At 35.4% G+C, this 13,250-nt stretch overlaps 1 protein-coding gene across 1 annotated transcript; it reads right to left on the bottom strand.

Annotated features, from left to right (window-relative positions):
• Nucleotides 1-326: 326 nt before the first annotated feature.
• MLN (motilin) lies at nucleotides 327-7,473 on the bottom strand. The gene is made up of 4 exons (XM_034415295.1): nucleotides 7,357-7,473; nucleotides 5,679-5,765; nucleotides 1,351-1,560; nucleotides 327-539 (listed from the first exon to the last, which is right to left on the bottom strand). Exons 1-3 carry the CDS (start codon nucleotides 7,471-7,473, stop codon nucleotides 1,393-1,395), a joined length of 372 nt encoding a protein of 123 aa, XP_034271186.1. The 3' UTR covers nucleotides 327-539; nucleotides 1,351-1,392.
• Nucleotides 7,474-13,250: the final 5,777 nt, after the last annotated feature.

The raw sequence follows: 13,250 nt of genomic DNA, 5'->3' as shown, positions 1-13,250 counted from the left end.
TGTAACATACAATACTGTTGGGTATTATCTATCAGATTAATTGATTTCATTGTCCTAAAAATGCAAGCCTATGAGATGTCTGCTTAGAAATACAACCCATTGAACTATTGTAAAGTGGTCTGATTCAGTTATGATGAATTAAATATATACATAGACAAGAATGCATGGGAATGCACCTGAATTAATCTGGGTTTACAAGAGTGATGTATTGAGTGAAAGTTATCTAGAAAACAAATATAGAGTTATTTGAAACAACAACTTTCTTTTGTATCCTTGGGTGCCTTTTAAAATTTTTCTGACTATACACTGAATAAAATAATCATATATTGAAGCTTCACATTTTATTAGATTGCATACACATTGTTATTTTGCAGTACAGTGCCTTACAATAGCATTTCCAGTAAATTGACTCTTGTATATTTGCAGAAAATCTTCCAGTCTTCTAATTCTTAGAATATCAGTTAGCTACAGAGATGAAACAGCCAAAAGCCATTATTGTGAATTAATGTTGTGAAGACATCAGCTTGACTCATCCTGATCTATCAGTTAAAAAAGCAAAACAAAGAAGCACATGAAATCAGGTGACATTATGATAAGAATCACATATGTAATTTGACCGTAATTTTCCTTCATTAGACCATTGCTAACTTTGCATACAGTATGATGTATACATTTTTAATTAAGTTTTATTAAATTATAAATTATAAAACATAGTTTTGAAGATCTTGCTTTGGCTATGGGGCTACTTGATACATTTTGCTACAGCACACTGTAAAGACTTTTAATATAATTGTCCTGATATTTCCTAGTATTTCCTGATTTCTGGTTTTACACAATTTCCTACGTTTGGATTCTAGTATACTGGCTTTTCAAATGATCATGTTTATGCCAATGTACAGGAATTGAAAAATAATCATATTTTATTGTATTTCTTCATCAAATGTATGTGCAGTTTACAGCAAGATGCAAGCTTAGAGTTCACTTAACTTCTAAATTTGGTAACAATTTCAGTGAGAAAATGCAATATCTACTCTGAAGCAGAAGTCATAATGCATTGTAATCACAGGTTTTAAATTTTCTTATAACTTTAGTGAAAGTTGCCTAAAATTACCTAGAAATGGAGTACAGAAGATGAAAACCAACAGTACAATCATCTTTCATCAGACATATGATTTCTAATAGCTGAAAATCTTCCAAAGCACAGGGCCTTTCTGTTACTGATACAGATCTACACTGTTTCTACTTCTTATGCTAATGCAAACTTCAATATATTTTCTAGTGGTGTACAGTACTATTTTTCGGGTAGGGAAGTTTTCTCTTAAAAAGAAAAACACAAAATCTACACAGTACCTTGTCAAAATGAAACACAAGGCAAAAGGTATTTCTGAAATCTCAGGACTTAGATAACTTCCAAGGAAAGAGAAAAGCCAATTTTAAGATTTCTGTAGTGCCATTCTTAGTATCTGACAACAACTCTGTCAGGAGCTCTTTCAAGACATCTTGGTATTTTTCCAGTTGTTTGGAGTTCAGATGTATTCCAATTTCTACTGGAGCAATCATCTATGATGGAGAAGTTGGTTAACATATAAGGCAAGCCAACATTTTAACCACTCATGTATACTAGATAAAATTCCCATAAATGGGAATTTATTATTGATGAATATTATTGGTAAAGGGGTTTCTCAATTCAGATTTTAGCTTGATGATGTGACCTGTGAAATAGGGTTAACTTGCTTTTCTCAAAGGGTGATTGTGAAACTCAGTTTCAGTGTTTTTTTTCTTACAGGTTTTGATAGTTTATCCCTTTTTGGAGTCCTTTAGGCCATAGTCCAGTTCACAATGAAGCATGCATAGCAATGACTGTTGAACTACTGGACTGTGGTTGATTCAAACATCTGGAATAGCAAGAACATTAGCTATACACAAGAAATATGGAGTCCCTCAGGTGGCATGGAAAAATCTCTCCTGAAAATGTAAAAACTCCCAATGTTCAGAGAATAGAATGCAAATAAAACGAAAGTATTTGCTCCTATTGCTTTCTTTCATGGTTTTTGAACATTTTTAATAAGTAATGCAGAAGGATTAAAGAGAATCATGAGAGATGTAATAATTTTGGGATGGATTGGGACATTTTAAAGGGCTCTTGTGGTTTGTATGCAGTCTTTTGAGAGAGTGAGACAAGATTAATTTTCATAATTGCATAATTGCACTCTTTGGATGTTATCTGCTGGGACTTGCTAACAGTGAACGGTAGATAGTATCTACATTTTCAGAATAGTGTTGCTGGCGTTATACAGATGAAATGGGGAGGAGGAAATAATGGGTACAAAATTGAAATGAAGGCACCTGAATTACTTTTTCAACATTGTTACAAATGTTCTATATCTTCCTTCATACTGCTGGAAATGGTGTGATATATGTAAATGTAATGCATGCTAGATAGTCTAGTGGCACAAAAATATAGAGCAAATTCAAGCTGCATCACTTATTCATCTAAAGCACAAAAAATAGGAAAAGATGCACAAGTTGTCAGTTGAAGGCAATAGTTACAGATAATCAGCATATTGGTGGGTGGAAGAGAAGAATTTGTATGCCAAGCTTAAATTCACATTGCATTTACTTTTCCTTGTTCTCATTATTTAAATAAGAGAGCAAGGATACATTAATCTGAAATGATATGGCTTGAACAGTGATGTGTATACCTTGATGTGCCTATGTAACACCTCTATTCAAGAGCTGCAATGAAGTTGCAGCTTCTGGGTGCAATCCAGGCTGTTGGTTGTCCCTTCATGGTTCAGTGCCTGGATATCTGTGGACCTCCTTCTCTCAGTAACATCTGCATGCCCAATAAGATTAAGATGGCCAGGCTTGATGCATTGAGGCCCTTTTCTCATGAATTGTAATCTGCTGGGACCTTGAAAAAATGCCTTTCTTGTTGCAGCTGCTGCACTTTGGAATAGCTTGCCTACTAACATCAAAATGGCCCCTTTTTCCTGGCCTGCAAAATGTTCATTAAACCTGGTTACTTCTCAGGGCACAGGGATTGGAATTCTATGACTGCTGACTTGGTTTTTGAGTGCAGTATTTCTAGAGTTTACATCTACCTTCTTTCATTTGTCTTCAAATTTCAATCCCCGCCCCCCCAAAAAGAATGTTAACTGATAGAGGAAAGTCAGAAAAGGACAGTCTAAGGCAAATTAGCTATTTAAGAATAATCAGGTAAATGATCCAGTACAGACAAATGAGATTAAAGGAAAGTGGAAAGTCAGTACAGAAACCCTTTATAAACAGAATAGAGTGTCATAGAAACAGTAAAAGACACAGAATCTATTTCTGTGCCTGTTGTATTAGAAACTGAAGCACAAGAGGCAATAGATCACCTGTCAAATGGGAAAACACCCACTATAGATGAATTAAGAACTTGGTTGTTTAATGCTTAGTATGAAACAAGATCGTGTGGCCTAAAGATTGTGAAAGAATGATGTACATACCCATACTGAATAATGGAGATACAACAGAATGTGCAAATTAGCAAACTATTGGCTACTTTATCTCGCAAGCAATGTTTTGCTTAAGATTGTACAAATAATCAGACAGGGAGAGATAAACCCCACATAAACAAGCAGATTTTAGAAAAGGCAGAGGGACATGAGGAAATTATTATTCATAAGATGGGTACTGGAGAAAGCAAGGGGATTTAATTGACTTTACCTTTGCTTTTTTTTTTTTTTTGAATAGAGTGAGGCATTGTATTGAACAGCTTATGATACACTGCAGAATAAGGAATGGCTAAGGGGTGTGCCAGAACACAGGATTATTCATATGAAAAATATTTAGAATGAACCAGAAGCTACTGTAAAAACTGAGTTTGAAGACAGAATGTTTCACAGTAATGAAGGGAATAAGGCAAGAAGGTATATATATATATAGCAAATATATTATAAAATGTTCAGCTGAATGAGACAACTGGCATTAAAATCAAAGGTCAAATGAAATATTTGAAATGACATACATTTTTTAACTGAAAATGTGTGTTTGTGCATGTGCACGCCCAGGTTCACCTTTAAGTAAGCTTTGACTCCTGGAAACTGTCTGGACAGGTCCCTGCATTTTTCTTGGCCAAATTTCAGAAGTGGTTTGCCATTGCCTGCTTCCTAGGGCTTAGAGAATGTGACTGATACAAGGTCACAACAGCTGGCTTCATGCCTAAGGCAGGACAAAAACTCTCCAGTTGCTAGCCTGATGCCTTAACTAATACACCAAATTGGCATTCTAGCTGACAGTAGAGAAATTTGACAGAACTTAAGATGGAAGGAAAAATGGAAATATTCTGGGTTGATATTAAATATTAAGAAGACAGTAGTAAAGTCAACCAACATTTGGTGCATTCACAGTTGACAGTGAAGGTAGCAATGTCAATGAAAGTAGGGTTGACAATATACAGGCAAGGGCTGTTTGCTAGAAATTAATATATTTTATATAAGATATGCAAGTCACAGACATCTGATAATCTCTGAGCAGGTGAAAGAGAAAATGCAGTATTTATATCCAGTCATACTTTAATTCCTTTAATTCTTTAGCACTCTGACTCCAGAAAGAGAAGTTTTGGGGGTTTTTTTGTACTCATTCACTATCCTCTTGTGCTTTTAAGATGGGTGGATGTTTATATTCTCTGCATTTCTACTATCCTGTCTAGATAAGTTCTTTCAAGTTAGGCTGGAATTTTCCTCTCATTAAGGATATGTGTCTGGTAAATAGTTTTCTTGGGCTGAAGAATAGTTAAAACAGAAACTGTGTTAATCTTAGGGGAAAGCAATCACAATGTTAGACAAGAATATGAAGGATGAAGATGTTCCCATGACTACAAGATTAGAATGGTTGATATTATGATTTAGAAGATAAGCATCTTCAAATGATGACTTTGGAGACAATAAAATGAACAAGAAGTGTAACAAACACTTATTCCTGGCCAGATAAAGACTAATTGCTCCTCTAAGATCAGCAAGTCTCATACTTGGAACATAGGATTTAAAAGATGATGGACTAGAAGAAAACTACAATGGTTGGTAAGACAAAAGGTAGAAAACAGTGGATAGACAGAACCAAAGAATGTCACTGGAAGATCTAAGGATTGTTCAAGATGGGGGTATTTGTCCATATTGTTGCCAGGTTATTAACTGAATAATTCAGTATTACGTTTAAACGAACAAGTAGACTTTCCCCTTTCTCTCTGATTAATGGGGGAAGTAGACTTTTCTGTCTTTACTTGAACTCATCAATGATAACATCTGAGTCAAATGAACTGAACTTCATGTGAGCTCAAAAGAAAAGAAATGAACATTCATATTTGACTAGTGATTTATGATAATCTTTCTTTCAATCAACTCCAGTATATCTCATTTTCAAGACTAGAATAGTTTATAATAATAATAGTATTTGTACTGCAAGGGAACTTTTATCAGCTAAAGTGTTTTTGGAAACCTACAGGATATCAAGTTGTGCAAAAAAGAATAAAGCAGATCCTGCTTGCAAATGTCTCACTCTAAGAATATTGCAATAAATTTGGCTTGCATTAGGTTTCCCTGTATGTAAGCCCCCTGATACACTAACTGATATTTCAGAAAAGCTGTCTTGCTATATCTACCTGCTTAATAGCCATAATCCAAAGAATAGTGTACCTTAATTACTTGCCCTTCATCTTCTGCAAATTCAACAAAATCTCTTGTGTCAAGCGATTTCTTCTGTGCTTGATTCTTTTCTTTCTCCTGGAGATGTATGGAAGGATACAATAATCAAGTAGGCCAGCTTTTGGGCAGATAATGACAGATACATAGGTGATACAGTTGTCAATAGACAGTTCCCTTAACAGCATGTGTTTAAAAATTATTTTTAGATTCAGAGTCCTGGTTTACTTACTGAAGAATATGACCCACAGGCATACCAGAATCTCTTCATCATTGCATCAAATCATATGCTCAATTTTATTTCATGTTCTACAAATTAGATCAACTTGTGCAATTTGATGTTGTACAGGTAAGTTAGGCATCAACCCGTAATTCCAGTTGATCTGACCAAAAGTAACATGTAGTACATTTGGGGGAGGCACAAAGTTGATAAATGCTATAAGTCAGATATTCCTGTGCTGCAGATTCTTTGGCGTACTCTATTGAATCGATAAGAGCTAAAACACTGGAAATGCTTTAGTTCTCATAATCATTATGTTGTGGTGGGACTAGCTGCAACTTACAGCTAATTCTTGGGCTTTAAGATCTTTTCTTATACATTAGCTGACTGCTGAGCTTCTATAGAATATGTTTTGACTAGTGTAAGGAACCTTTTTCATGCGGTGGCCAGTGTTGGTTATTGGGTATTTTGTTAGTGTGCCACACACCAAACAATGGAGAAAGCCAGGATGTGAAAGTGATTAATTAGACAGGACATAAGTTAATTAGATTGATGTAATGCTATTAATATGTTGAAAAAACACTCATAGCATATTGATCCATGAAGAAAATGCATGTATAAATAATACATTTATACGGACCAACTATACTTTTCTCCTTCTGTCACAAACAAAATTCACTTGCATCTTTTGAAGATGTTGTGAAGGTAACTTTCTAGGTTTTGGAAGATTGAATAAGGCCTGTGGTTTCTGTGCCCTGCTTTCATTATGGCATTACGCATATATCATACATGATTTTTTATATATCTTAATAGGCATTTTCTGAGAAAGTAAATTAAGCTTTTCTCAGAGAATATAGACAGTGGTCTGCTCAATTTTCCAGCAATTTCTGCTTAAAGAAATTCTTGTTATCTTGTCTCCTTTGAATTAATTTGGTAATGCACATGGGTTCATTTGGATGGTGTGACAACTGCCTCAGAGACTGAACCCAACAATGCCAAGACCCGAATAATCATAACTCTTTAAGAAATAGACAATTGTTCTACTTCAGTGAAATTTGAAGGCAGGAAGCCAATCTAAATTATTAACCTCAAAGCCAAATTCTGATTCTAGATTCTAGCTGGTTTCCAATGATTAGAGAACAAAATGATAGTAAAATATTGCTAGAGAAGGACAAAATAATGCAGTAAAATGGTGAACAGATAGGATTAGAAGAAGCGGAAGGAAATCCAATCACTAGAATATAAGAAGATATCCTACTCCAAGTCAGACATTGGTCCATTTAGCTCAGTATTGGCTAAACTGACTAGCTATTGATCTTTGGAATTATGGATAGAAAAAGAATGGTCTTATTGTTCAGATCTTCTTGGAGATCCCTGGAACTGGATTTAAAACTCAGCCACATTCAGCTACATATAATTTCTGGTCACTGACTAATTTCTTAAGAGGCTCACCTGCATTCTTCTGAAATCTTCACGACTATAGAAGGCAAGATACCCCTCACTCTCTTTAGCCAACATGGCCGTTATGTAGAGGAGCAGAAGACTTGTTATCACATTTTTTGGAACCATCCTGAAGTTTAAAAAAATTAATTTAAAACAAATTAATAATAATGAGGAAAAATGACACTGATCACCACAGATTATGATTTTTCCAGGCATCTTTCTTTGACTTCTGAGTCCATATTTGTCTAATATTTTCAACTGTGGGTGTGTATTAGCTAGAAATGATTGTCTTAGTTAAAGTTAAGCAATTGTTTCTTGTTCCTGGCTGGAAAGAACCTTCCATAAATGTGATAACTATGAAATATAGCTCTATGGCTTCACTACACTGTTTCACGGGGGTTATTTTGGCAAAAAATATTTTCTTTAGGCCTTTTGACTCTCTGCAATTTACATGTCAATTGGCACATCTTTCTAAACTAGTTTTTCTTTAATTATATGTTTGCGTGGGGAAAAATAGTTTTTGGTGAGTCCATCTAACTTGCTAAACCCTAAACCATATTTTATCAACTAAAATGGCTGGGTTCACAAAACCTTTCTTATACAAGAACAAAAGAGTCACTTTAAGACTTGACATGCAATATGTGTACAGGTCAAAACCAGATGCTAGTTCCCAGTTATTAATTTAATTTAATTTAATATTTAAATTTATATATCGCCCTTCTCCCGAAGGACTCAGGGCGGTGAACAGCCAGAAGTAAAAAACATCAAATACAAAATTTAAAAACAATTTAAAAATATATTAAACAATTTGGCCTGACAGTTAAAATCCACCATTTAAAAATTCAAATTAAAATTACACAATTGGAGGGATTTGGCCAGCCCGGCTTGATGAAATAAAAAAGTTTTGAGGGCCCGATGGAAAGTACGTAAATCAGGAATCATCCGTATCTCCGGGGGGAGCTCATTCCAGAGGGCAGGTGCTCCTACAGAGAAAGCTCTCCCCCTGGGGGCCGCCAGTTGACATTGTTTGGCCGACGTCACCTGGAGGAGCCCCTCTCTGTGGGAGCGTACTGGCCGGTGGGAGGCTCTCGGTGGCAGAAGGCGGTCTCGTAAATATCCATGCCCTAAGCTATGGAGCGCTCTAAAGATAGTCACCAACACCTTGAATCGCACCCGGAGGACCACCGGGAGCCAGTGCAGCTCACGCAGGAGAGGCGTTACATGGGAGCGCCATGACGCTCATGAGATCAATGTAGGATTATCTATGTATATATAGCTTGCAGTCACATCAGCCTTTCTTTTAGAATTCTAATTGATTTACTGCAGCAAATGAAAAAGGGAATTTTAACTCTTTCCCCACTGTTTTACAAAATGAGAGAAATCTTCTCTTGTACTCCCTAAATCATTCTTTTTTTCCTAAAATTAAATAAGATAAAATAAAAACTGCAAGCCATGCTCTTAATAAAGCATGTCATTAATCATCTTATTTATACTTTTTTTTGGAGTTAAATACAACGTAGTATGCATCCTGAAATTTTGTAACATTTTTGGTTTTATTTGCATTATTAGAATATATGTTAAAGCCTTGTTTGCTAATAAAGGAGAATATTTGTAGCTCAGGGTTGACATGTGGGGTCCTTGATGCTCTCTGAGCAAGAAAACAAGCAAGTTCAGAGAGCACCAAGGACCCCTCATGCCTTATTTGGTTCAGGTTTAGCATAGTGCTTAATTCCAGCCATTATTTTTCATAAACCATGTTTGCTTGCTGTACTGTTAACCCAGCCAAGAATGGGCTTTTTCAGTACACCATGGTTAAACATGTCTTAGCATATGCAAACTAAATGGTATGTTCAACCCGTACTTTCCAGATATTTGTGGACTTCCATTTCTATTATTCCCAGTGAACATGACCATTTCACAACTTAATCTGTATTGACATTTATTTGAACAATGCAATTAGCATTTTGATGGTGCATGCGTAATGACTGAATTTTCACAAACCAATCTTCAGAGGCAAAAACTTCTGCTAATAGATTTAGGTGCTACTTTAGACTCAGGAGTTCAGTTCTTCCCAATCACTATCGTTCATGTACATACTGTATATGTATTATGTAGGTATATATGTGTGAATGTCTGTTTTACAACTGCTTTCTCTAGTCTGGCACCTTCAAAATGTGAGGACTACTAGTCCATGTTGGCTGGCAATTCTGAGAGTTTTAATCACAATATGTTCGCTTTTCAGTATAGAATAGGAATTCAAAAAAAGATGAACAAGACTTATTTATAAGGACACTTTTTCATGTTACTCCCGCATTGGTATTTGTAGTCTAGAGTGTAAGAGGTTAAGTGCCAACTACCTTGACTATCAAAGACAAAATGTACCAGTAAATACATTAAACAAATAGCATTTTAAGTTGTAAATAGTTCAAAATATAAATTATGATTTTGATAAATTCTTATTTAAACTCAATAATACAAAATCTCTTTTTTAGGCTTGTAAATCACCAATGCCCTACTGATATGCAATTGTAGCCCTTTTAGATGTATTTAGAAAACAGTCTTCTCTGAGCTGAAAACCAAGTCAAAAGCTCCAAGAAATACTTTCTTTAAACCAGTATTTTTTCTAAGTTGCTGAGGGACATCTGTGTTTGCTTCATACGTCGGCCATATTCCAATATTTTCATAAGTAATTATTGAGAATTAACTTTAAAATTAAGCTGTTCAACAACTAAAGTGCACTTTCAAAAATACCCAATTGTTTCTTACATCTGTTCATTCTTGAAAGATGACTAGAGGGAACCAGGTAGCTCTTTATAGAAGGCAGTCTATCTTCTAATTAAGGAACACCTGATTACAGTGGTGGGTTTCAATTTTTTTACTACTGGTGCTGTGGGTGTGGCTTGGTGGGCGTGGCATGGCTTGGTGGGCATGGCAGGAGAAGGATATTGTAAAATCTCCATTCCCTCCCCAATCCAGGGGAATGTTACTGCAAAATCCCCATTTCCTCCTGATCAGCTGGGACTCGGGAGGCAGAGCAAAGATGGGGGCAGGGCCAGTCAGAGGTGGTATTTACCGGTTCTCCGGACTATTCAAAATTTCCACTAACGGTTCTCCAGAACTGGTCAAAACCTGCTGAAACCCACCTCTGACCTGATAGTGTGATTAGATTAAACAGAAGGCTACTTCTGGGTCCTCATGTCATCCTACCTTTTTTGGGGTTGCTTAACAGAACAGAGTGAGTTAGGTTACATTGATTGATTGATTGATTGATTGATTGGTTCGATTTATATGCCACCCTTTTCCAGAGACTCAAGGCGGCTTACAATGCGTTAAGCAATAGCCTTCATACTTTTGTATATATCTGCTTAGTAGGACTTTTGGCCCCCTCTAAGAGGTGTTCTTTTTTATACAAAGTCAGCTTATTGCCCCCACAATCCGGGTCCTCATTTTACCTACCTCGGAAGGATGGAAGCCTGAATCAACCTTTACTATTAAGCTATAGCTCATGCTTTACAAACTGCAGTGTTTGAGTTAACATATCCTGTTATTCCAGAATCAATCAAATCACACAAACGTTTAGTGGGATGTATGATTCCAGCATGGCATAATTCACATATAATTCTAAGATTGGGGCCATCCTTAGATTTACATAGTCTTACCCCATTTATTTCTAGGTCCAGGCAAATGGTTGGCTGTTATTATATCCAAATCAGCAAACTGTTATTTGGCTGACATATTACACCAATTCACATTATAGTTCAATGTGTCGTGTGAACCTGGTTTATATTTTATGTTTGTCCTCCAGACCAGAATTGGAACTTGTTTCAAGCAAAGTTCATGCGTAGCTTGGTGGGCAATCAAACCTAATTTCTCACAATCCAGAGAAATAAAGTACAGTGTGCCAAACCTGAAAATCAGGGTATTGGAAAACTCAAGGAGATGAGAAAGGAAGGAGTGGAAATTGTCCCTAGTGTGTGTGTGTGTGTGTGTGTGTGTGTGTGTGTATGTATGTATGTATGTATGTATGTATGTATGTATATCTTTTTTCTTTTTCGTAGGCTTTTATTATATATCTATATCTATATCTATATCTATATCTATATCTATATCTATATCTATATCTATATCTATATCTATATATATATATATCTCCATGCCTGTAGTTGGTGCAAGAGATTAGAGGCTCTGTTTTCTTTTCTAATACTAGATTATTCGCTGATGAAATAAAGACTGAGGGATTTTGCAAACCCACTGGGCTGTCACTAAGAAACAAGCACATTTATAACTGAGTTTCAAGGCATTTGAAACCGTCACTCAGCATTGCTAAAATGAAATGTTTACTGTAGTTTTAAAGCTGTATTTCAGAATATTTAGGTATTTAAATGGAGAACTTTGTAGCATGGATTAGTCTTTTTCATTTTTTCTTATAATTTATCTCCTGATGAGAAAAGAGTTCTGGTTTTTGAGAATTTTGTACCATTGTTATTATATTTTCAAGTCTCTTCTTCCTTCCATACATTTTGACAAAGGGATGAAAAAAACCAGACAGCTGTAGTGATAAGAAATCTAAAAATACTGTACATCTGGTCAATTTACATTAGTGTGCTTAATTCCTTAATACACCTTGATAGGTTATACTACCAAGAACATGGTTTATCACACCCACTCTATTGGAACCTCAATTTAAGGGACTGTTATAAACTACTTTCAACATGACTGGACAACAATACTGCATTGCAAGGAACGATTATGTAAACCATTTTTAGGAATTGTTTTAATTATTAAATGCTCTTTCATGAACAAACTTAATGAAGTGTGGTCAAAATACTTAGAAACTTTAATCCTGAGAGTTAATTAATTTTTTAAAAAGTGCTTTCACCATTATATGGATACTGCTCTTGGGTCAGATTTAATTCCAATCAAGCCTTCATGTACTAATAATGCTGTGCAGTTTCTGAAACCAATATTCTTAGTACTTAGGTTATGGTAGAAGAAAAGGAATTAAATATATCGTATACACAGTATTTTTACAATATATATATAATTGGATGTGGGCTTACAGTGCATTCAAAATCCACACTACGTATTGCATCCAAGCACCATTTTTTCCCACCTTTCAAAGACCAAGGATATTTCTGTTGAGGTAAGGCAAGAAACTATGTTTAATTTATTGTAGTGATTTTACTTAAGAGCATAGATTGGACCTGAGTAATTAGATACTGATTAGGGACCTGAGTAATTAGAGAGTAAGTCTTATACTTACTCTCTTGCTCACTTTAATTGATTCTACCACACAAATATCAAAGGACTGGAATTTAGCCATTATGGTGTCCATTTATAAAAAAATGTAGTTGAGAACTACCTGCAGCTATTACCCCATCAGCCTTTAAAGCATACAATAATAAATAAGATATAGCCTAAACATCTGTGAAATAAATTGGCTGATTTATCTTTTCAGAAATACTTGATAATTCAAGTGTTTATTTATTATTTAACTCAACATTAAGACTTTTTGCTACTATTCTATAGCATATTTGCCTGCTCCTAGTTCTCATTGACATAGTTTTCACTGTGTGTCGCAAACTAGAAAATATCCAGTTTTACTTATTATCAGGGCACACCAATCTGTTACGATTCTGGGCAGTATACGAAATAAACAGTTAAAATACAATAAAGACACCACACTTCTCAAATGTCCAGAAAGGACCAACAATCATTTAGAAAAACAAGAACATTATACAAGGAATTCTGTCACCCACTCTGACCCACAGCCTGCAAATAGGGCTTCATGAATCAGAGTGTAAGCAAAAGCTTTTCCTTTCTATGTGGTAGAAGAATAATACTACAATGTAATAAAATATAAAACAAAATAAACACCATTTCACGAGAAGCTGTTACATGTC

The sequence above is a fragment of the Pantherophis guttatus genome, chromosome 3 (assembly GCF_059756535.1).
Source record: "Pantherophis guttatus breed Tessera chromosome 3, ASM5975653v1, whole genome shotgun sequence".
NCBI classification, from domain to species: domain Eukaryota; kingdom Metazoa; phylum Chordata; class Lepidosauria; order Squamata; family Colubridae; genus Pantherophis; species Pantherophis guttatus.
Note: the sequence above shows the minus strand (reverse complement) of the source record. Positions and strands in the feature narration are given on the sequence as shown.

What these genes read in the sequence shown, in the direction of transcription:
- MLN (XM_034415295.1), bottom strand. Translation starts at nt 7,473, where the DNA reads ATGGTTCCAAAAAATGTGATAACAAGTCTTCTGCTCCTCTACATAACG. An exon ending in AAGATTTCAGAAGAATGCAG is followed by an intron (nt 5,766 to 7,356) that starts GTGAGCCTCTTA and finishes ATACATCTCCAG; the next exon opens with GAGAAAGAAAAGAATCAAGC. An exon ending in ATGAAGGGCAAGTAATTAAG is followed by an intron (nt 1,561 to 5,678) that starts GTACACTATTCT and finishes TCTCCATCATAG; the next exon opens with ATGATTGCTCCAGTAGAAAT.